At 42.6% G+C, this 25,255-nt stretch overlaps 1 protein-coding gene across 4 annotated transcripts; it reads left to right on the forward strand.

Annotated features, from left to right (window-relative positions):
* The first annotated feature begins 371 nt into the window (after positions 1-371).
* SLC13A5 (solute carrier family 13 member 5) lies at positions 372-24,787 on the forward strand. Of its 4 annotated transcripts, none has more exons than XM_032200965.1 (13): positions 372-625; positions 1,205-1,280; positions 9,165-9,293; positions 10,584-10,720; positions 11,942-12,156; positions 14,088-14,259; positions 16,950-17,072; positions 17,604-17,816; positions 18,585-18,706; positions 18,996-19,114; positions 20,342-20,503; positions 21,390-21,527; positions 22,269-24,787. In XM_032200965.1, the coding sequence occupies exons 2-13, from the start codon at positions 1,275-1,277 to the stop codon at positions 22,395-22,397; spliced, it is 1,665 nt and encodes a 554-aa protein (XP_032056856.1). In that variant the 5' UTR covers positions 372-625; positions 1,205-1,274; the 3' UTR covers positions 22,398-24,787. The 4 variants fall into 4 exon arrangements, with proteins under 4 accessions (XP_032056856.1, XP_032056857.1, XP_032056858.1 ...); XM_032200966.1 differs by having other exon boundaries at positions 372-522; XM_032200967.1 differs by lacking the exon at positions 9,165-9,293.
* Positions 24,788-25,255: the final 468 nt, after the last annotated feature.

Raw genomic sequence — 25,255 nt, forward strand, 5'->3', positions numbered from 1 at the left:
AATAATGAGTGTTTATCTAGATTTTTGTAACACAAATTATGTAATGAAGCAGAGAAAAGGCTTTTGAACAAATATGTTAATGAGATGGCAGCTAAGGGAAAGGTTACAGAGTTGCAAATTCCAAATCAAGCTTTTTATTGTTATTTTATTTTGATTTTCTTTTGTAGTCATTAGCCTGCATCATATTTTAATGTGCTTTAGGGTTTCATGCAAACTATACAGGAAATACCTATTCTAGTTCAAGAAAGCCTGATCAGCAACACATGCTGACTGAGAAAACTCCGCTGACTCAAAATTCATAATGAGGGCTTTTATGTAGAAAGTTGTTGGGCACAGGGATTGTACTGAAAGGACTGCTCGTTCAGAGCCTGAAAAGCTTTTCTTGGAAAAATATCAGATGCTCCACTGGGAACTTAGTTGAAAGATATTCCTAAAGCAACACAGTGGACTGGCAGTAGCTGTGAAAGTACTGACTGAAGGAAAAACAGAAAATAATGAGACCGTGATGTTTTCTGAATGCTGGTAATAACTCTTTCTATTTAAATCCTGTGTAAACCTTGCAGGGCTTAATATTATTGTACAAGATCTCTTCTAGACGTCTTTTTAAGGCAAGCATCACACAAAGGTAAGTTCTGAACTGGTTGTTTTTTTTAAATGTGATTTTTCAAAAGCCTGGGTAGAAGACTGTTCTTTTTCTGCTAAGTCCTAAAATGCCTCAGTGTCAGTTGTTTTCATTTGTGTTTCTCAGTGTCAAGTATCAGAGGTCTTACATTCCTCATTTAATATAATTTTGTTAAACTCTTGTACCTCTGGGTGTTGCACGGAGCCTGCAGCATTGAAATAATTTTAAAAAGAAATTGACAAGAGTTCTTGTTTTGTTTTGGGAGGAATAACAGTTATCTAAGTCAAATGGGCTGCTTTTAAACAGGCAAACCATACTTTTGTGCTTGGACAGCATTTGAATTAGAGGAAGGCAGTACGTTTTTCTGAAATTCAATGAATAAACTGCAACCTGCAAAGCCTCTTTGCCACAAACCATTCATATCTAGCAATAACAAGAGTAATGGGGATAATTGGCTTGTAGTGATAAGAAAAAATCAGAAAGTGGCTTATTGGGAACAAATTAAGCTATACTGGAATCTTAATTTTTTTTTTTTTTTTTTTTTTTCTTTTTCTTTTTTTTTTTTTTTTTTTTCCTGCTTAGACTGCTAGATCCTGGAATTCTTACCTCCCAAGAGGACTTGACTCCTAGTCTTTTTCTACTAACCCAAACAATGCAGGTCAGTGATTGTTACCAAGTCTCCAGCTGTGTCCCACTTCTCAGTGGAACTCTTTACAATGACTCACATAGTATGAAAAATACATTTATTCTGGTATCTATAGTAAAAAATGGAAGATCAAAAGGTTCTGTTTGTTGTTGACAATGCTGCTAAGCTCATCTATGAACTTGCTGTCTTGAAAAGAGCCACCTGTTACTGGCTCTGCTATTCCTCTTCCCACCTCAGCCATAACTGGCCCAGTTCCTTGCGCTGGCTCTGGAGGTCACTGAACACTTCATTGAATCTATTCAGCTCACTAACTCAGCAGAAAATGTTCTGCTTTCTTTGTTGACTTGGTTTTCTGCCAGATCAATCAGTTGGGGGAAGACTCCAATGAGTCCTAGTGCCAGTGGCTAAGAAACAGCAAGAGAGTCAGGGCAGGTCAGTGGCTGTGAGCCATTAGATGGGCTTGGCTCTGTTAATACATCATGCCCTTGGTTCTTGATATGCTTTAAAATACCCATGGTTATCAGGGTAAAAAACAGTGCACATAGCAGTAAATGGGAGCAGTATGTCTGGTAACCATGGAAAGGGTTTAAGATACAAGAGACCTTATTCAACTACTGGTTCCGCTTCTTGTCACCACCCATGCCTAAGTCCCTTTGTAATATAAAGATTTGAGTTCCTTTGTAAACTGATTTGAAACTTACTACCAAGAAAAACAAGAGCAACATTATTATTCAATGTTTGGGGAGCAAAACTTAGCCCAAAGTCTACTAGAATCTCCACTTTCTAGACTGTGTCTGCAACAAAAATCTAATTTTACCTACTGCCTTTAAAGCAATAGTTCAAGACTGTGAAACCATACATATCACGTATACTACTCTGAACACAGTAGAAATTAGAGCAGTATTGAGAAATGTAAAGTATTTTTTTTTCTTGAAGGCTGCAGTTAGTGCTTAATTAGCGTGAACTGCATTTCAGGCTGCAAGGGGAGAGTGGATTGGTAGGTTTGGGGGGGGGAAGAGTGGGGGGAAAGGGGGAAGATGGTGGTGTTGATTGCTCTTTTCTGAACCACCTGTAACTCCTCCTGCTGGAGGTTTTTTAAGCATGATGGTCTCTTTGCAGCTTCCTTTGCCTCACTGTCAACTTGTTCTGTAAAGCAAGCAGCCAATGCTTGGAACACTGAGGAAGCAAATTACATGAAAGAACTGCCATTCCTGTAGCGCACTCTGACCCAGCCAGAGCCAAATGTATCTGAGTTGTGAGCACAGACTGAGGGAGAGAGAGAACAGCTGGAAGACTTGCCAAATCAAACTTGGACCTCTGTACTTCTCTCTGTTGGTGTATGCTGATCTCTTTCAGATCAGAGCCCAGCCTTGGTCTGTATTGTAAACTGCTCTCCTCACACTTTTCATCCAATCATGCTCTCCCCTTTCTTCATCCTGGTGATGCATTGCAAAGCTTTTCCTCATCTGAACATAGGTATCTTCTCTCTTGTTCTCACTCAATATTCTTCATCTTGTCCATGTTTTTACCGTTTGTGATGACATGTGAATGTATAGTTCTAACATCTGGATTCATCCAATTTTTTGCTCCCCCCCCCAGCTTAGAGTAGAGCATGAATTGACACATTTAAACCTTCAATGGATTATAAAATAGTGATGGAGGTATCTTAAATATGAAATGTGCAGTGGAAAGATGTCTTATCTAATGTCTTGTGAGGAGGAATGAAGTCAGAATTTACCTTTCAGTGTTACAGGTTCAGATCAGTGAAGTGCTTGTTACTCTGCCACAGCAGGCTGCTGTGCTTGATTTTAGCTGAATTCTTAGCAGACTTCCAAAGGGACTGTAGTTGGTACTAATTTGATTTCATAGAATTATAGAATTACAGAACTTCCCGAGTTGGAAGGGACCCACAAAGATCGAGTCCAACTCCTGGCACCACACAGGTCTACACAAAAATTCAGACCATGTGACTAAGAGCACAGTCCAAATGCTTCTTAAACTCCAACAGTCTTGGTGCCATGACTACATCCCTGGGGAGCTAGTTCCAGTGTGCAACAACCCTCTCAGTGAAGAACCTCTTTCTGATATCCAGCATGAACCTCCCTGTCACAGCTTGACACCATTCCCTCGGGTCCTATCACTAGTCACTAAAGAGAATAGATAAGTGCCTGTCCCTCTACTCCACCTTGTGAGGAAGCTGTAGACCCTGATGAGGTCTCCCCTCAGCCTCCTCTTTTCTAGGCTGAACAGGCCAAATGACCTCAGCCGCTCCTTGTACATCTTCCCCTCTAGGTCCTTCACCATCTTTGTAGCCCTTCTCTGGACACTTTCTAATAGTTTCACATCCTTTTTATACCATGGTGACCAGAACTGCACACAGTACTCGAGGAGAGGTTGCAGCAACGCAGAGCAGGACAATTGCTTCCCTCGACCAACTAGCAATGCTGTGCTTGATGTTCCTCAGGATATGGTTGGCCCTCCTGGCTGCCAGGGCACACTGCTACACTGCTGTCTCATATTCAACTTGATATGCTGAATTTCTTCTCAGCAGAGTCAGCGCAGGCGTTTTTCACACACATGCAAATACACAAGTCAACTTGCTCTCTTGCTAAAGCAATCCTCTAGAAAAGGAGCCCACTTAGAAAATAAATAAGTTGTTTGCTTTCATTTGTATGGTCATACTTATCATTTTTCTTTTGCTTTAGTATATTGCTGGGAGAGATCAGCCTTGTATTTAGGTTTCTGAACTCAGTTTACCACTGCTGGCCTTGATTCCTGAAAAGTTTACAGCTGCCTTCTTTAGGGCCTGGGGTATCAGATAAAGACACACTCAGATTTAAAAGAGCTTTAGACATGTCCTCTTTCAAATTGGTACTGAGTGTTGTTCCTCCTGGATCTCCATTTCTTATTCTACTGGTGCTGACCAGCAGCTCCACTGGAATAGGTGGAAAGTGGGTCTTTTTCTCTAAAGGTCAGGTACTTGCTGGTCTTGACACCTCCCTGGTTTTCCCCTTTCCTCATTCCTTTCTGCACTCTACTCCCTTGGGAAGCCTGCACTGTCTTCCCATCCCTGACCCAGATCACTTATTTCTAGAAACTCAAGGGAACATCATGTTTCAGTCCCTTTCTCCTCCCAAAAGCACTCCCTCTGCTTGACAGTTGCTATATGAATAGCAAAAGATAGCAAATCATATTGCACTGGTCTGTCAGACAAAGTGAACCACAGTACAAATCCTCTGGAGTTAACTCTTTGCATTTTCTTAATTAAGTGCTTGTAGTGCTTTTTCTTTGTTGACTAGGAAGCATTTTTTCATTGGATACTGGCCACAGGAATGCAAGTTTTGGCTGATTCCCCACTTTCTGCTAGGCTCTGTGATGGTGTGAAGTTTCCTCTGTGTTGGTAAATTACCCAGAGGGATTGCTGCTAAAGGTTTGAAGATTTGGAATCTGTACAGATCCGGTTGGCTACTGTTTTCCTTAGTGGACATTCATTGCTTTTACAAACAGAACAGTAACATTGGAGTGTTTTGTTTTGAACTTCTATCACTCAAGATCCTCTGGTCCACATAGGACAAACAGTGCAAGTTCTACTCAGAGCTCCCTCATTACTTTCTGTGGAATCTGAAATTCTTTATTTCTGTGCTCACTGCCTGGTAAGTCTGCAGGATCAAACTGTCAAGATGTGGTCTTTGCTGTCTTCAGTTTCAGGTGGCTGTTGACATCACAGAAGCAGAGCTTAAAAATCAACAAATTCTTTGTCTTCAGTCTGGTTTCCAGTCTCTCCATCCTTCACTTCTGTCTTTTCCTTCTGCCATGTCAACAGTGCTTGCAACCCTTTCAGAAGTGCCCTCGCTTCTGATTCTGTGGCTATACTGCAGACCACTGAAATGATGCATATTGAAAATAACCTTTCAAATTAACCGGTTTGTGTTATTTTTAACTTGGATCATAGACACGCAGTCCCTCACCAAATAACAGGCAGTGAAACACAGCCATGCATGCAAGCCTTCACAGACCTTTGTCTTGGGGAGACCCTCCTGCAGGTTTAACTCTCCAGTTCCCCAAGGGAGCTCCATCCTTCCCTGCTGTGTAAATGAGTGAGAGATGATCCTCCTTTGCCATCAGAACCACCAGCCAGAGCACCTGAGAGAAGCCTGGGTCAGCATTGTGGTTCCACAGTTAATGTGTGTTAAGAGAATCCGTGGTCACTGGCAAGCACTGTGAGCACTATGAACGTGGAGAAAACTTTTTCCCGGCTCGGGAGGGAAACGTGATACGCGGCCATCGAGTATCTCTCCTTGTTCACACAGTGCACTGCAAGAGGCAGTGCAGAGATAGATGGACGTGAGGAACAAGGGAAGGGGAAAGGCCCCTTGTTATGGACCGAAGCCCATATGGTGGAGCGAGCCCCCTTGTTGTAGATCGAGCCGAGATCTCCCGCGTGTCTGTCGGTCGGGGACGCGGGCACCTGCTCCCGCATTCTCCAGGGCTGCTGCCGGCCGGCCCGGGGGTGCCAGGGTCGCCGCACGGCCGCGCCGCCCCCGGGTCGGCAGGGCGGGCGCTGGCCAGGGGTGCTGAGCTGGCGCCAGCCCGGCAGCTCTCCGCCGGCTCGCTCGCCCCGGATCCGTGGCTGCACCGCTAGCCCGGCCCAGGCAGGGCGGAGGCGGCTCCCGGCGGGGCGCGGGCGGGCCCGGTGTCCCCGCCAGGGCGCGGGCGGGTCGCGTCGCCCCCCGCCACGTCCCTCCCGCCGCGGCCTCGCCGCCCCGTACTTAAGGCGGCGGCGGCGGGCGCCGCTCCTGCTCGCGCCCTGACCGTGTCTCCCCGCAGAACATGGCCCCGACGTGCCTGCGGCCCCTGCTGAGGTACCGGTCCTTCGCCATCCTCTTCTTCACACCGCTGCTGCTGCTGCCACTGCCGGTCACTGTGCCCACACGGGTAAGTGCCCGCGGGGCTCACGCAGGGAGCGCGGTTCCCCGGGTCCGGGCCCTGCTGCTCGACGGAGCCCGCTCCCCCTGCCCCCAGCTCCGGGCCGGGCTGCCCCGAGCCCCGTCCCAGCCAGCCGCACCGCCGCTGCCCAGGAGTGCTGGGCGCCCAGCCTGCTTGCCCTGCTCGTGTGGGGCCCAGCACCCGGCAACCGGTGCAGCGCTGCCCACCAGGTCTACCCTCGACGCTTCGTCTCGCCACCAGAGCGAGCAGTGGCTGATGCCCACCGGGGCACTTTACTCCCTGACAGTATGCTGAAACGTCTTCTTCATGCCACCCTGCCCCAGAGGAATTTCAATGCAGCTCAGAAAGGACCTCAGTCCTCCGCCCCTAGGTCTCAGGGACATGTTTTACAGCTTCTGCTCCCAAGTAATCTTCACTGTAGAAGCCCTGAGATGGGAGCCCAGTGCCCATCCATTCATCCAAAGGGATGTGCCAGGGCCAGGACCTGGGGCTTCCACAGACCCAACCCATCTTGCAAATTAGATGCAATTCTTTTTGGCCCAAAGATAAGTAGCTGGTCAGGACAAGTAGAATTGTATCCCAGGTTTTCAAGAAATGACTGGCAGTGGACTGAAATACAGGACTTCTGGGTTTTCTAGTTCTGCTGCTGAAGCTCTGAGATACTCTAAGTAGTGCTGGTGAGTGTCATTCTTCATCCTATGGTGCAGTGAGAAGCCATGCACCATGTGCGGTGATCATAAGATCGTTTCACATGCAATATACTGAAGTTCACATCCATCTTACTCCAGTAATGGGGTTGGCACTACTCCTTTGATTTCAGAGCAGTTACACTAGCATAAAATTGGAATAACCCACTGAAGACTTTTGTCTTTAATACCTTGTAGCATTCTTGGCAAAATGTGAAACCTCTCTTTACAGTATTCTAGCCTACTAGAGCTATAGAGTCTATTCCAGGGCTAAAAGAAGTCTTTCTTCGGAGTCACCTGTATTGCTCAGTGTATTTTAAAATATAGAAAAACATCATGCACATTTATAAGCAAAATTGCCAGCACTTCTGGTTTACCTGTCTAAGCAGTATCAGGTCTGCCATTCAATTGAATGCCCGTGCTTTACGGAAAAGAATTTCTGGCTGCTAGGCACTACTAAGATCAATACTAGGAAAGATAACTTCCCCCCAAAAAGGAGTTCCTTTTCAGTTTTCCAGTAATTGTAGGAATATTGTGTCATAAGTCTTATCTGGGGAAAGTACAATATTTCACAATGCGAGAGTAACATTCCCATCATTGACTGCTTTTCCAGCTGTCAGTGAGAAGACAGGTCATTGTTTTTGCTGTGGACTATCCAGAGACCAAAGAAACATTTTGTGACCATTCCCATAAATCACAGACATATATAGATGTAGATACAGATATTTATTTAATTCCAAATCTTCAGTTGCTTGAATTGGCTGCAAGTGTAGGAGTTAATTTATAAGTATGGCTGTATTTTTTAACTTCATGTAAATTATTTACTGTCCACTGTACAAAACCAGTTTCTTCGGTATTGTGAGCTTTATTCAAAGTAATGTTCTCTTACAGTTGTTTACACGTCTTTCATATTGGCAACAGATTAACCACAGTTAGTTCTAGCACTTAGTTACTGTTGTACAGCTTAAATGGTATTATGAGCTCACTTTGTATTTATTAAGGAAAGAGACTTAAATAGGATCTGTTTGATAGCTTCTAGTCTCTGATAAAAAACCATTTCTCTCAAAACTTGTGCTGTAATTAATCTCCTCTCAAGCTGAAAAAAAAAATAAAAAATCAGATTGCCTGCAAAGACTGTTCTCTGGTTCCTAAGCTGTTCTTTCCTTTTAAAAAAAAAAAAAAAAAAAAAGCACAAAAAAAAAGGAAAGCACACCCCTATTTATAATATTTATAAATATAACCTTACAGCAATTTTAAAATGTCACTGCAACCTCGTTTATTTTTGCAATAAAGTCCCATTTGTGCATTAGAATCAGATCCTATAAACACATACTCTAAATATGAGCAAATCCTGAACAGAACACTTTGACTCAAGCTTTACAATGCTGTTTACTGTAGACTAATGAATGCTAACTCCTCCTAACAATTTTGAAAGTACAAACCAAGGAAAGCCAGATTACAGAAATACCTGACCAACTGTATAAAAAAAACATTACAACATTTCTAAGCTAGGGAATCCCCTTATTAGATAAGAACAGTATGATTTGGGAAAGCAAGTTAAAACCTCATATGTCCTTAGCCACTCCTACCACTACCCCTACCCCCCCCCCCCCCCCCCCCCCCCCCAAAAAAAAAAAAAAAAAAAAAATTGTAAGAGAGTTACCTGAGAACTTTTAAATTGTTCAGTGATATAGTTTCTTGGCTCGGGCATGTTACTAGGCACACCTCAAATAAATGTGAATCTCAGAAAATGTACTCATCCACACTAGGAAATTCAGCCATACATTTAAAAATAGCTAACTAAAAATAGAAATGCCCAGTTCTCCCAACACTATTAAAAATTCTTGGCTCCTGGATGTGAAATCTGCTTACCTCAACTGCCAAGAGGTAATTGCACACTGCAAACTATGTACCTAGCTGTAGAAGGTGTTTTTTTGTTTGTTTGTTTTTCATGCCCAACATTTATGTGGATGCATTATAAAAACCACTATAGTCAAAAAGAACTTTTTATGCAAGTGACTTCTGAGCAAGACTTAAAATGTACAAATTTAAATCCTCATGCCTCATGTCCCTCCTACCTTTTTCTGCATAACTTGTTAGGCTAGAGACAATGGAATGTTTGGTCCCCTTATAAGAGACGGCAATGTTTTTCTTACCTGTAAGAATAGGATTGTTGTTTTTTTGTTTGTTTGTTTTGGTTTTGTTTTTGTTTTGTTTTGTTTTGTTTTGTTTTTTCTTAAATACATCTTCCATTGTGTTGCAGGAGGCCAAATGTGCATATATCATCATCATCATGGCTGTGTACTGGTGCACTGAAGTTATCCCACTGGCTGTTACTTCCCTCATGCCAGTGGTATTTTTCCCTCTGCTTGGAGTTCAGAGCTCTAAATCAGTAAGGAATAGTTCCTGCTCAATCCATATCTGATAAAGGGAAATCCATTGCTCTGATCCCCCATTGATATGTACCAAACAAGTCTGATAGGAAAGTGCTCAAAAACAGTTATGCTGTTTTTGAACATGTTAAGCAGGGAGTTGGGTTCTGGTATGGGAAAATGCTGAAATCAATACATATTTGCCCAAGATGTTACGGGGGGAAAAGGGGGAGAAGGGGACTGGGGATGATAGAGGGAAATGTCCTTCTGTGGGCTTGGATCCTGCTGGAGAACATCACACTAGTACCAGCAGCTTATGTGTTCATAATCTATCCCATTAGAGAGCATTGCTGACATATCCTCTGGGAGATTTTGAAATGCATGAAACAAACTTCCTCTGACATGGTAGACAGCGTAATGCCAGCAAGTACACTGTGTCCCCTCCAAAGCTCATTCTGCGAAAGGATAATTGACTGTTTGTGCTAGCGGAAGGGCAGTGCTTTAGCCCAAGGCAGAGAGACTGTATTTAGATTTGCTACTGGCCAGCCAGCTGGTAAGGATGGGTGTGGGTGTTAAAGGTGCTGGTAAACCTGTTTTGTAGTCTAGCATCTCTGGTATCTACATAGTCCCTACCAGTCTTTTAGGAAACTGCTATTTCTAGTTAAGCACTTAAAGTCATAGAATCATTAAGGTTGGAAAAAACCTCCAAGATCATCTGGCCCAATGATCCCCCTTCTACCAGTATTGCCCACTAAATCACATCCCTAAGCGTCACATACAACCTTTCCTTAAATGCTTCCAGAGACAGTGACTCCACCACCTCCCTGGAAATGTGATCCAATGCGTAACTACTCCTTCTGAGAAGAAATGTCTCCTAATGTGGAGATTCTCCTAATCTCCTAATTTGGGCGGGGCCCAAAGATGAACACAGTGCTCAAGGTGTGGCCTCACCAGAGCTGAGAACAGGGGAATGATCACCTCGCTGGTCCCGCTGGCTACACTATTCTTGATACAACCCAGGATGCCGTTGGCCTTCTTGGCCACCTGGGCACACTGCTGGTTCACATTCAGGCAAGCATCAATCACCACCCCCAGATCCTTTTCCTCTACACAGCTTTCTGGGAAGGAAACAGAGGATAAAGGTTTCCAGAAACTGGAGGTAGCTGAGGCTGTAACTACTCTTTCTGTCAGTATTGGAATGGAGCCTGGTGCAGTAAATGTCTTTGAGAGGGTGGAAGGCAACATGTACTAGTGAAGCTAGTAGCAATAGGCTACATTTGGGTCCCTGACCTATCTTCTCTGTCTTACAGGTTTGCTTGCAGTATCTAAATGACACAAACATGCTCTTTGTTGGAGGGCTGATTGTTGCAATTTCTGTTGAACAGTGGAATCTTCACAAAAGGATTGCGCTAAGGGTCCTGCTAATTCTTGGGGTGAAGCCTGCACTGTAAGAACATTACATTACCTCTTCCTTGTCTGTGTCAATTTAGCAGATACCTAGGAATGGTGTTTAAGAGTCAGCAGAGAAGGGAATCTCCAAGAACCTCTTTTTCTGTACTTGTACAGTTTCCAGAGGCGAAGCCTGTCTGCATGGATGGTTTATTCGTCCTTTAGCCAAAATACAGGCTCATGGGAGGACACCTGTGACTGCAAGACTGCTAAATGACTTGAATGGGTTGAAAATACTTCTATATCCATGTCAGCCCCTGACTCTATAGTGTCTTACATTTCACATTGAGTCCATGGTTTGATCTTTGGATGAGACTCTACAGGTGGAATTCAGTTTTCCAAAAACAGGCATTCACTTCTTATATAAATAGCTAGGCTGTGGCTGTTGTCATCAAAAAGAGAGAAGCCATTATCTACAATAGGGCAGATGATTCATGCCCAAGAAGTGCCCATCAGCTGCAAAGCAGTAAGTGTCTGAGTGGAATCAAAGTACCTGGGTTGTTCATGTCTGAAGTCAAGTGAGATAAATTGTACCCTTGCTTCTTCTTTTAGTCAGAATCTCTGTAAAGCCGTGAAGCTATAAGTCCAAGAGCATCTGTGCTATTGTTACCCAGATGGCATATTATTGTATGTGCTGGCATTCACAGTTCATGTGAAATCCTTTTATCATGACCCCAAGCCATCTGTGGTCCCCACCACCATCTCTGTGAATGGAGACATGATCATCATCTAAAAGCCATACCCTCATTCTGGCATGCTTAAGCGGTGCCAGTTCTGTGGCTAGAGTAAGTCTAGGCAAAGATAGTGGTGGTGAAGAGCACCTAGAACCCATTATTTTGCATCTACAGGCAAAAGCCAATTTTACAAGATCTGAAAGCACAGTTTACAATCCTAATACCAATAACTAGGGAAACAACACTTCTGGTTCACTCTTACAGAACTACCGTTTTATTTTTTTTTAATCTGGATAAATTCTAGGTGCTCGCCACTGGAGACAAGATGATTCAGACTTAATCGTGCACAGACCAAAGAACTAAATGCCTTTCTGGGTTTCCTTCACTGAGGGTAGCAGAGCTAGGAGGGAATCTAGCCCTGCTTTGTACTATTGGAGGATACACACATCCCTGTCTGGACTCTGCTCTCAAAATTACAGTGACTACAGAGCCTAACAGTCTCAGTTTTTTTCCTCCTTTTTCTCGTCTGCCTATTTCTTTTTCAGCCTCATGTTGGGATTTATGATAGTCACTGCTTTCCTGTCCATGTGGATAAGTAACACAGCCACCACTGCTATGATGGTTCCCATTGTCCAGGCTGTCCTGGAGCAAATGGATAACACTGAATATGATGTGACCATGATGGAACAAGCAACCGGGCAAACAAATACAGTGATTGAGCTGCAGGAAAAGAATGTATCAGATCCCACTTCAGTGCAGGGTAAGGGCCTGCTAAGGAATGAGTTAACTTGTTACACTCGGAGCTCTCTGTCCAAGAAGGACCTTTTTCAAGGAAAAAGGATGTTCACATGACTAAAAGCTTCTAAATGTATGACATTCAGGTTTTCCAAAATGTTTACTAATTTTGGTGGCTGTCATTTTGTTATGCTTAGTGCTAGATCCCATGCAGATTGGTATGTTCTTTCCTTCAAGCTGGGCTTATCCACTTGTGGTTTCCCTGGAACTAATGGCCTGCTCAGGGAAGTAAAAACTGTATCTCTGGGAAATATCTTCCACCCACACCAGCATCCCACACTTTCTAGATCTTGTAATTATCCAGTGTTATTCAGCGTCTAAGACATGTAGGAATGTTTGAAAAAAATTGTGCAAACTCAATCTGTTTTGGTTGTGGGGTAATAAATACCCATTTGTTGACCATATTGAATGTGGAGATAGGGAGAAAAATGAGAAATACTGGAAAAGAGCTGGCATCATTTGACTCCTGTTAGACAAGCTACTCTTTGGAAACACTTTAGTGTATTCTAGCCTGGTGCTTGACTCAACAAGGTTCTTCTATCACTTCTGTGTTTCTGATGTAGGTTTCACTTGACACACTTGCCACACATATTCCGCTTCCTCTGATCTGGCTGTTCCATTGCACTGGTACAGAGAGCTATATTATGAAATGCTATTAAATATCAAATCTGTAGTGCCTTTTCTCTTTCAGAGGAGGAAGGATTTTCTTGGGATTTTCTTGGAGATTCGATTTCACTGAATTAGCATGTTGATCTGCCACAATTCCTGTGTGACTCTGTGCAAGAATGAGCTTTCTGCCTGGGACACACCATGTCCATTTTCTAGCTTATATGTCTGTGGAAGACCCAGTGTAGAAGGTAGTTCACATGTGTCAGTCATTGCCCTGTTAAGATATTAACTCACAACTGGCATATTTGTCTGGACTTCAGAAACATAAATTAGATACAACAGTGCTCTCTGCTTTTTGGTTGTTTAATTTCTTACCCACTAGTGATGGGGACAATGTGCTATTATGTGTGCAAAGCTATCAGGCACTATGTTTATGTAAGACTTGCAAGCCCAAGAGAATGATACTTAGTCACACAGTGCTCTGTGAGTTTGCTCATTTTTAACATCCGAACAGTTTGTATTAAGATAATATTTCATGTTTACAAATGTTGTTTTTAATGTTGATTCTTGAGTCTCAAAAATGAACTTCTGCAATAAGACTAGAGAAATAATTTTGATGGATTTCTGTTCTCCAGAAGGAACTGATTGGCTTTGCTAATTTATCCCTAACATGCAAGAAAAGTGACAAATGTATGTGAAGAATACCCTTTGGTATTGTTGAATTGGTTGTAATGTTATAAATACATTGTCTCACAAAATTAGTTCAGCCCAGGACTTCATGATTAGATTGTTAACCTCAGAGAATAATGAACACAGCAGCAAAATTTCACACTTGATGTAAACTGATGTAATATATAACATTAACAGTGTGTCAGGCTAGAATTTTGTTTGGGGTGGACTTTTTCACCCGTATTCACAGCTGTTAAAGCTTGTTGAGTTCTTACTGGGATGTTGAAAGGGTTCCAGTGACTACAATATCTGGGTGATGGTAAGTCCTCTGTGAGGTAGAGAATTGCTTTTGAGAAGCTGTGGCACCAAGATAGAAAACAGCGTTCCTAGGGTCATGTGGAGCCAAATTGTCAACCTCTCTTCTCAACCCTTATGAACTTAAGTCTGAAATATGTAGGAACATACCTGTGTGTGTTTGTTGTTTCTTTTGTTGTTTTGTTTTTCAATTAAAATGAGGCATGAGGCATACGAAAACTGGAAGCACTGAGCCTGCAGACCTGGTCCTGAACTTTCTGCCTCCCTAACTGTACCTGAGCAAGTCATGTTCTTTGTGTCTAGTCATAAGCAATGGACAAGTCCCTGATGACCCCAGATCTTCTGAGGAAAAGAAAATGAAGAAACGTATATGTAAGGGAATGACACTTTGTGTATGCTATGCTGCCAGCATTGGAGGAACTGCAACACTCACTGGAACAGGTCCAAACATGGTATTGAAAGGCCAGATGAACCAGTAAGTCATTCTTGCTGTTTCTTTACTTTTGCTACTTTACTGTTTCTGTGACCAACAGACTAAAGTCATGGTTGACAGTTTCAGTTGCAAACTCTAAGCAATAAGCAGCTGATGAACTGAAAGTGAGAAATGTATATGAAGTGAAGGGTATCATTTTTCTGCTCCGCCCTCTTTTTTAGGCAGCTATGTGCTGGTATTATAAGCCTCCTGAGAAAATTTTTGAGATATGAGATAGTGGTTCTCTGCCTCCACTTTTTCAATTAAAATGCAGCATATGATTAGGGCAACTGCAGTGAAGAGCTTGAGAAGAACGTAGTATTAAGTCTTCTCATTATCTGTTGATTGTAACAACCACCTGGAAATTTGCTTTTGCTATTTGTCCTGCAGTCATTATTGGTAGATGCAGGGAAGAACAAAAAGTGGCTGTTCTTAAAACTTTTGCTTCAGCATCAACACAAAAAGGAGGACTAAGGAGAATCTCCATCCTTTACTGGATGCGGGGGAAATTTAGTTACAAGAGATGAGGAAAACGCGGAGGTGCTCAATGCCTTCTTTGCCTCAGTCTTTAGCGGCAATACCGGTTGTTCTTGGATACTCAGTACCCTGAGCTGGTGGAAGGCGATGGGGGAGCAGGATGTGGCCCTCACTATCCATGAAGAACTGGTTGGTGACCTGCTACGGCACTTGGATGTGCACAAGTCGATGGGGCCAGATGGGATCCACCCAAGGGTACTGAGAGAACTGGCAGAGGAGCTGGCCAAGCCACTGTCCATCATTTATCAGCAGTCCTGGCGATCGGGGGAGGTCCCAGTTGACTGGCGGCTAGCAAATGTGACGCCCATCTACAAGAAGGGCCAGAGGGCAGACCCGGGAAACTACAGGCCTGTCAGTTTTGACCTCAGTGCCAGGGAAGCTCATGGAGCAGATCCTCCTGAGATCATCATGCAGCACTTGCAGGGCAAGCAGGCGATCAGGGCCAGTCAGCATGGGTTTATGACAGGCAGATCCTGCTTGACAACCTGATCTCCTTCTATGACAAAGTGACATGCTGGGTGGATGAGGGAAAGGCTGTGGATGGGTCTACCTTGACTTCAGCAAGGCTTTTGACACGTCTCCCACAGCATCTCCTCAAGAAACTGGCTGCTCTTGGCCTGGACTGGTGCTCGCTTCGTTGGCTTAGAAACTGGCTGGATAGCCAGGCCCAAAGAGTCGTGGTGAATGGAGTCAAGTCCAGTTGGAGGCCAGTCACTAGTGGCGTCCCCCAGGGCTCGGTGCTGGGGCCGGTCCTCTTTAATATCTTCATCGATGATCGGACGAGGCATCAGAGTGCACCCTCAGTAAGTTCGCAGATGACACCAAGTTAGGTGCGTGTGTCGATCTGCTTGAGGGTAGGAAAGCTCTGCAGGAGGATCTGGATAGGCTGCACCGATGGGCTGAGGTCAACTGCATGAAGTTCAACAAGGCCAAGTGCCGGGTCCTGCACTTGGGGCGCAATAACCCCAAGCAGAGCTACAGGCTGGGAGAGGAATGGTTGGAGAGCTGCCAGGCAGAGGAGGACCTGGGAGTGATGGTGGATAGTCAGCTGAATATGAGCCAGCAATGTGCTCAGGTGGCCAAGAAGGCCAACGGAATCCTGGCTTGTATCAGAAACAGTGTGGCCAGCAGGGCTAGGGAGGTGATCGTCCCCCTGTACTCAGCTCTGGTGAGGCTGCACCTTGAGTACTGTGTTCAGTTTTGGGCCCCTCGCTACAAGAAGGACATCGAGGTGCTTGAGCGGGTGCAGAGAAGGGCGACGAAGCTGGTGAGGGGCCTGGAGAACAAGTCCTACGAGGAGCGGCTGAGGGAGCTGGGCTTGTTCAGCCTGGAGAAGAGGAGGCTCAGGGGCGACCTTATCGCTCTCTATAGGTACCTCAAGGGAGGCTGTAGCGAGGTGCGGGTTGGTCTGTTCTCCCACGTGCCTGGTGACAGGACGAGGGGGAATGGGCTTAAGTTGCACCAGAGGAGTTTTAGGGTAGATGTTAGGAGGAACTTCTTTACTGAAAGGGTTGTGAGGCATTGGAACAGGCTGCCCAGGGAGGTGGTGGAGTCACCATCCCTGGAAGTCTTCAAAAGACGCTTAGATGTAGAGCTTAGGGATATGGTTTAGTGGGGATTGTTAGCATTAGGTCAGAGGTTGGACTTGATGATCTTGAGGTCTCTTCCAACCTAGAAATTCTGTGATTCTGTGATTCTGTGATTCTAAGTAGCAACTTAGTCTTCTATTGAAGTGGGCAGAAGTGCAGCTATTAATTTCAGAAGAAGACAATGCTTTCTCTCCTATTATAGTTATTAATGGGGAGGAGGAAAAAACATTGTCATGGCATAAATGAGCAGACATGTTGGAAGTGAAAGATACCCAGAACATGCGGGAGACCTTTCAGCAGTGCTTGTCTCACTGAGACCTAAAATACCAACATCTGTTCCTGTCTTCTTTAGAGTAAAATGCAGGGAAAATTAAGAGGATTGTTTCAGTTCTCCTCTGAAACCCGGGGCTGCTTTCCTATTAACTTCAGTTAAGCTGTGGATGTTGTCTATGATTACTTGTCATGGTTGTCTTGGATTTAGATGTCTAATTAGCACTAAGGTATATTAAAGGGAGGGTAGAGTACTAAATGTTTTGGCATTAATACAGAAAGCATTTGTTTTTTCAGGTTATATCCCAACAATAATGATGTTGTGAATTTTGCTTCCTGGTTTGGGTTTGCATTCCCAAACATGATTCTGATGTTGGTACTAGCTTGGCTTTGGCTACAGTGCTCCTTCATGGGACTCAAGTATGTATTTAACTATGTGATATTGTGTAAACCATTTAGCTAATGCAGATCACTGAAAAGTTTCTGGATAAAATGAATGCACAGACAAGTTGATCATGCTATAAAAGAGAGCAGTTCAATTTCACAGCAGCTTTTAAGATTTGGAAACCTTTATGTTTGGGGAGATTCACACTAAGCCAAAAGTGCTAGGCAATCTTAATGTTCAGGCACAACTGCCTTTTTCAATTTAAAATCTGAGAATTTAGGTCCTAGAAAAGCTAGTCTATGTTTCGCTGCCCTTGATTCAAAACCGAGTTTTTTATACTAGGTTGCTCCAAACTGGACAGAGACGTATCCATTCTTACACCCCATTCTTCTGTGAGAACTGACATGTCCATATGAAACACTTCAACACTGTTGTCACTTCTTTGTTTCTGGCCTCTTCTTTAGTCTGTGTCTGTCCCCAGAAGGAACAGCTTCAGAGTGGCAAGCATGTTAAATCATTCTAATGTGTTAATACTTACAATGTTTTCTTCTTCCTTTTTCTTAAAGCTTTAAAAAAAGCTGGGGCTGTGGGACAGAGAGAACTGCTAAAGAAAAAGCTGCATACAATGTGCTGAAGGCAGAAATGAAGAAATTAGGCCCTATCTCTTACGCTGAATTCAATGTCCTCATCATGTTTGTTTTGCTGGTTCTCTTGTGGTTTTCCAGACACCCAGGCTTTGTAAAAGGCTGGGCCAACAGGCTCTTCCCAGACGGAGAAAAGTAAGTTCTGTATTTTTTTTTTTTCACCCTGTACCCTCCCTGTTTTGAATCAAATTCTCCTACTCTTAGATACTGTTTTGATTGATTCCAACTGTATCTGAATTCATGTTTGCTGGGCTGGATCCTCTCTCACACACATAAGACTACCAATTGATGTATCACTTGACAGTTCGTACTGCAGTGAAGGCTGGAGAGTGGGATATGGAGCAGGCTGAACCTCCTAAAGGAAAAGGAAATTCTGCAGTGCTGGTCTCTGTCACTTTCAAGCACACATTAGCATTCTGTTTGTATGAGTTCCAATCAGTGGTGGTGTTTGGTATTATCTCTAAACAATAGCATATGTAGAAACCACTGGGAAATTGATTCTTTGCTTTCAATAGCTTCTTCACATACTATATGTGGCAAATTAAGAATATAAAATGTGTGATGGGAAAATCATTCAGGCCATTTTCTCGCAAGTCATTAGAATAGGATCTTTGAATCTTGGCTTGCCCACAAAGAAGGAACCCTGTCCCCAGGAGCCATTTTCATCTGATTTCATCTGATTTCATCATGATTTTGATTATTAGTGTGTATTATAGCTGTTTTCATTTATTACTGTGTTTGTGCTGTGGTAGATCTGAAACACCTCAGTCATGAACTAATGATGTATTTTGCTAATGTATAAACCCCAAACAGAATGGCAAGGAATAGTGGTTGCAATGCTGGAAGGCAGCCATATTCTAGAAGAAAGATGTTTTATTTTATAATCTATCTTTTCTTCTTCAGGTATATCACTGATTCTGCTCCTGCTGTGTTTATTGCCCTGCTATTGTTCATCCTTCCTGCTACCAAACCCAAATTCATAGGCTGGAATTCAAGCTTGTCAGACCCTGAACAGACTGAAGAAGGTATTTAAAAGGGGCATTGTAACATTGTGAAAGTCACCCAGCTCCAGCTAACATGGCAGAAACACGCACTGGATTTGCATGCAGTTCTTCAGGATAGCTCACCTCCCTTACTTCTTGGGCAGGACTGGAGCATGCTCACTGTTCATATATGTTACCCTTACCCTAACTTTTGTAGGTTTCTCAGTAATATACCTCTGCCTGATGAACCTTTCCCTAGTATCTTATAGAACCAGAGACAAAATGTCTTCACTCTGCTGAAACGTATTTTGCTTTTGATTTCTCACTTTAGATATAAAAAAGCCATTTTTACCAGCCCCGCTGCTGGATTGGAATGTGGTTCAGAGGAAGATGCCCTGGAGCATTGTGCTGCTGCTGGGAGGAGGTTTTGCTTTGGCAGATGCAAGTGCAGTATGTTCTGACATCTGTTTTTCTCTGACTCAAAGGTGGACTTCCCTGGTTTGTTATCTTGTCATGTATTACTGGGCATGCACCCAAAGCCAAACCCAGTAGAGATGTTCAGATATGGAGGTAGATCCAAATTAGCAAAAAATGGGAGGAAAGGTGAATATTTGTGCTTCTTTTTCAGGAACTTGTGTACATTGGCCAAGTTTCTCTAATTTATCTGAGCCCTGAAAGGGCATCTTCGTTGGGGATCTTCACTGACTGGACAGACCAGAAGAACAGTCTTTCTTATTTGTGTTGTCATCCCTGGTTAGAAAAAATAGAAGTATAAATAACACTTGTAAGATTTCCAGAACCATTTGAGGTTTGTTTAAAGGATAAATAACATCAGATTTAAACCAAACCATTTCTGAACTGGTTAGGTAGAAAATCATTGTGAGTAGATATTTTCCAAAACTGTATACAGTGGGGTTTCTTCAGTCTCTTGTCAGTGGCTGTTGCCAGGCAATATACTGCACTCCATAAGCCCATGGTTTAATGCTATGCTCATAAATTCATAGTAAAGGTGGCTGAATTCCCAAAACAAGAACAAATTTTGAGTGAAGCCATGCTTTGTACTTCATCGCTACTAAGACGTATCTAAATCAAAACCTTAGATATCAACAATGACATTCTTTGAGGAAGATCATATTCAGATCTAAGTATTGTGGCTAGGCAGTTTTTAAGACATGGGGTAAATTAAAGCTCTGGACTGTTACATTCATCTACATTCATCATACATGCATACATTATTAAAGCTCTGGGGCATTAGAAGCCATGAAGGCTTTGTAATCTGTCTGAATCCATTGCTGTCTGTGTTCATATAATACAGCACTCATACAGCATTATTATCTTCAGAAACACTAGGAACACATGCTAGGAATCTTGTGAGTGATTAAGTATTCGCTGTAGTCTCAGCAATAATTGTTTCTGTTTAGCAGAAAATTTAATTTTGTAACCAAAGTGTGAACAAGTATTTGTGTTCCAGGAAAATCAGGAAAGTGGGGCTGAGTATTAGTGTAGTTGGCAAGAAAATCCCTTTAGTGTTTATGACAGAACTCTGTACTTCTGTGGGTGGTAATTATATAATTCAGGAATCATTTAGCATTATGTTAAGAACATTACACATAACATGAGTTTTCTGTTCAGGAGCTAGGGGTTCTAAGCCTCATCAAAGAACATTTTTCTTGTCAGAACTCTGGGCTCTCGGCTTGGCTGGGTCATCAAATGACTCCATTAGGATCTATTCCACCCTGGGCCATTGCAACAGTACTTTCGCTTATTATAGCTGTCTTCACTGAATGCACCAGTAATGTCGCCACAGCCACCCTCTTCCTACCTGTCTTTTCATCCATGGTAAGATTACTTCCATTCTGCTGTTCTATCACCTGGGAGATTAGGGGTAAACTGTCAGTCTCTAGTGGCAAAACAATATCATATTTACTGTCTTGAATGTTGCTCTAATATTTATCTGAAACCCAGTAATGAAGCAATCCATTTGACAGTATACCATAATGGACAGTGAGTTTTTAGTTTAAAATCATTACTCCTTGTTCTATCACTACAGTCCCTGACAAAGAGTTCCTCCCCAGCTTTCTTGTAGGCCTCTTTTGGGTACTAGAAGGCCACTATAAGGTCTACCTGGAGCCTCCTCTTCTCCAGGCTGAACAACTCCAATTCCCTCAGCCTCTCTTCATAGGAGAGGTGCTCCCTCCCTTTGATCATCTTCATGACCCTCCTTTGGACTCGTTCTAATACACTCCTGTCCTTTTTTATGCATGGGGCAAATATCAATTTATCTCAGTAAAGGTGCTGACCTATTTGTCACTTCAGTTCTGAGTCCCACAAAGTTCATGTAATGTCTGAGAATGTTACTCCACATGTCTTGTAATTATAGTTCCATCTCTATGTTACCCTGACAAGCACTCCAAAAATGTGGTCTGAGGTCAAAGAAAAGATCATTGGATAAATTTGACCAGAACTCCAAATTATACCATAGAGCAAAACAAACAACAAGAAAAAATCAAGCATTGTTTTCAGTACTGTGGGACAGGGATTGAGACCAAAGTTATCTTTAAGCACATGTGGATTCCAGAATAAAATGCTTGAAAATCACTCTGGTCATGTAATACCAAGGAATGAGCTGAGCCTGTGTGTCTCAAAGGTCTGGAAAATTTTATTTGCTTTTTTTTTTTTTTTTGGTAACACTTCTGGTATAATAGTTCTCTTCATTACACTGCAGGCTGCATCTGTCAAGATCCATCCTTTGTATGTTATGCTGCCTGGTACTCTCAGTGCTTCCTTTGCCTTCATGCTACCTGTTGCAACACCTCCAAATGCAATAGTGTTTTCCTATGGCCACATCCGTGTTTTGGATATGGTAAGATGGTAATTGTCTGGTCTCTTATCTGAAATTCTCCATTGCATTTTTTCTGAAATATGATGAGAGTTTAATTTTCTTAGCCTAACACTTCCAAAGTATCATAAAGCTCATATGGGCAGTAGCTAGCACTTTACATCCTTCTCTTATGTGGTATTAGTATTGTAATAAAGATTTGCATCTATGCAGCAACATTACCTTTCTCATAGGCTTTGGCAGACATACAGCCCAGTCCAATTGAAATTAAAAACTGACAAGTCAAAATCTCTTAAACACCAAGGGGTTAAAATGCAGCCAGTGCTTCCCAGTGTCTTCTGGGGCTTTGGTGAGTATAGCTAAAGGCTTATTTCCACTGGAGCTGAAAGCAGAAGGTAACAATCTGTTGCCCTAGACTCTGGTCCTTTGATTGCCTGCCAGACCACACAGTACCAAATTCTGTGCCAAACACCCAAATATTATCAGTTTTCTAACTGGATACTTGAAGGACACAGAAGCTGGTCTTTAATAAGAGCAACTTCTTTTTGAATCCCTTACTGCTCCTAGATTTGTTGTGTAGCAAACTGTTTACCTTTTCACCGTGTATTCCCTGGTATTTCTACCTAAGCAAGAACATCAGGTAGTGGGTGCAGTGGCTATTTCTGTGCTTTAATTTGACTGTGTTTCTTCTTTGTGTTTAGTGTCTTTCCATATTTTGCTGTGCTGGTGTTTGGTTATTGTTGGCTTGGACTTCTGTCCTCACAGGTTAGATCCGGAATAGTGATGAACATCATTGGAGTCTTCTGTGTCACACTGGCCATCAACACATGGGGAAGACCTATGTTTGATCTGGATACATTTCCAACCTGGGCAAACAGCACAACTAACCAGTGAGCAATGAAGAATTCATGTTTTGTACAAGGAATGGACTCTTGATCCTATTCTGTTGTTGCCTGAAACCCTATATAAAGTCTTGTCACCACTTCAGATCCAGTGTTAGGTGTCTGCTACCTTCTGGGAATCAAACATCAGATCAGGCATGAACCAACTCATTCCAATCATGGTGGCACCAAATGTGCTGTTTAATTTCACAACCCTAAGGATCATGTGTCTGGATCACAAGTATGATCAAGTGATCTATTGTACCTCCAATTACCATCAAGATTTAGAATTCATTTAACTTTAAATAAAGAGAGGGCAAGCTGTTATATCAGATGGTTTGAACTATTTTATCATTGGTATGCACTTTTAAATCATTGTGATTGAACACTGCACCCAGACAAGGGCTGACAATTCATTAGCAGCTATATCCAAAAGTCAGCATCTGTACAGAGAAATACCTGTTGTCACTTATCTAGTGTAAGGTTTGTTATATTTTAGTCTGGCCTTAGCCATGGGATAAAATCTTTCGAAGTCAACATCCAACCATGTTTTCCATCACCTTCTTTTCACTCCCAAATCTCACTGCATTTAGACAACCTTTTAGAGAGTTGAAATAACATAATTCCATGCTGGTCATGATTCTGATGATATCTTGGGCAATGATGAATTAAGGTTGCCTTTGTGTTTCTTGCACTGTGGCCCTGGCAGGGCCAGGAGACTTTCCATCTCTTGGCCCCAGGTAGATGTGGTTTCATGTGCCAAACAGTACTTTGTTAGTGACAGCTTGTAAATGACTTGTGAACCATAGGACTTCATACCTATGGTGAAAGCTCCTGGAGTTTTCAGAAAGCCCCTGATGCACGTTATTAACTCTAGAATTTTGAAGTGGAGACAAGGCATGAGAAAGTCTCTGACCAAAAGCCTTGTAAATAATATAGTATAGCCCAGATAGTAGGGCTTGTGTTGGCTGATAGCAACGGAAGTTGTCTCGTGTACTTTGGAATTCAGGTCCCATGATAAAAGTGTTTTGTAGCATCTGTTCATGTCATTTCTGAAGCAGAAAAAGTCTATGGAAAGATTTTTGTTGGACTAGGTGTATTGTTGGACCAGGGGTACATGGATGCTGGTTATTCAGCCCTGGAGATGAAGTTGGGAGGGAAGGCAGTGTGTTGCAGTGAAGAGACCTATGGCCATGACCTAAGTTCTGCTTCCAGATTTGCTGTGCAGCCTCAGACAAGTCAATCCACCTCTTTTTGTCTCATTTTCCCATTCTGAAAAAGTTGTTATGGTACCTATCTACCTCACAAGGGTGTTGTGAGGACGTAAGGGTCAAATTATGCATCCTCAGTGATTCCCTACATAAAGGAACAGGGTGCATGATCTGGCCTCTAGCACAGTAACGTGTAGGATGTTTAATAGTTTTGTCATTAACTTGAATGTTCTTTACAGAATTGGAAGAATATTCACATTTTACCTTTAAAAGTGAGTAACGTACATATCCACAAAATCACCAGGTGCTTTTTCTGAGCAGAAAACTACTTCAGTAATGATTGGAGTTCTGTGCCTTTATCTTCAGTGCTCTTTGAAGTTGCTGGGAACCATAAACTGTTGTTTCTAGTGCCTTCAACAGCACTCTGTCTAGCCAGCTGGTTGCATGTGGTGCAGCCTCATACCTCTTCCATGGTATGATGGAGCATGTGAATAAACACCATTCCACTTGCAGAGTATGTGTAAGGAAGAGACCAATTTTAGTGCCAAGAAGTGACTTGGCCACAGACATGTTTCACCACCTGAAAGTTATCGCAGTATTTGTTTGAAGGAATAGAAACCAGAAACCATTAAGCAGCTTCTGCACTTTGGAAATCACCACTTAATGCCAACTTGCATCTATATATATCTAAATGTACTTGAGAAAGGGACTTTTTATACCTTCTGATGGACTTCACAATAGGACATTTCACTATTGCCAGGTACTTCACTGTGCTTGTTCTTCAGTATTGCAGGTAAGATACAGTGGTGCTCACATGATTGGGTAACACTGAGCTTGCCTGTCTCAATTCATGCAGATACAAATTTCCTTAAAAATTGTTTCAGCTAAAAGCTGTGACAGGCAGTTCCCTCTCCCATTTGCAGAAAGAAGAGCTTTTCTCTGTTGCTGTGCAAGTAGAAGAGAAATGCTATTTTCTTGAACGGTCACATTGGGTGATTTATTGACAGAAGTACCAAGTCGGGGGAACATATATATGGGGAAATAAAGAACTCTGGTTTTATTATAAATATGGTGCATTCGATATGTCACCTCTCTGTCTGTTAACTGCAAGTATTTCCTTCTGAGACACTTTCATGACATCCTGTAAGTGATATATATTTAATTAAAATGGAAAAGTTGCAGAATTAGAGCCTGGCAAATAAAAATAAAAACAAAATAAAATATAAGATAAAATCAAAAACTTGTCTCTGTGGCATGGATTGTTTCCTGTGTGACACAGTGAACCACTTGTTTCTGCATTACCTTCCTCTGTAGCATAGTACTGTTCTAGTAAGTTCCTTGAGGATACACACCATAGAAAATCAGTGCAAAGCAGAGATTTTGACACTGCCATAAGTACCTCCAGACCTACATATCAAGGGTTCCTTTCCTCAGCTATGTGATAATGTGAGTTTCCGTCTTTGAAAATGCTCAGGCAGGACCAAAGCAGGTGGCAAATTCTACAAGCTATCTTGTTCATTTCAGAGTAATAGATTATAGGAATCTAACAAACACAACTTGCTTTTAAGAAACAGTCTTGTACATAGTCTCCAGTATAATAGGCACAAACAGACTTTTCTTCAGCATCAAGCATGCATGTCGTCCTGTTCCTGTGTGCTGA

This window comes from Aythya fuligula, chromosome 20 (assembly GCF_009819795.1).
Source record: "Aythya fuligula isolate bAytFul2 chromosome 20, bAytFul2.pri, whole genome shotgun sequence".
Taxonomy (NCBI): Eukaryota; Metazoa; Chordata; class Aves; order Anseriformes; family Anatidae; genus Aythya; species Aythya fuligula.

Coding starts and splice junctions, on each gene's coding strand:
- SLC13A5 (XM_032200964.1), top strand. CDS start 6,099: ATGGCCCCGACGTGCCTGCGGCCCCTGCTGAGGTACCGGTCCTTCGCC. Junction 6,204..9,164: donor CGGTCACTGTGCCCACACGG/GTAAGTGCCCGC, acceptor ATTGTGTTGCAG/GAGGCCAAATGTGCATATAT. Junction 17,817..18,584: donor CTCTTCCCAGACGGAGAAAA/GTAAGTTCTGTA, acceptor TTTCTTCTTCAG/GTATATCACTGATTCTGCTC.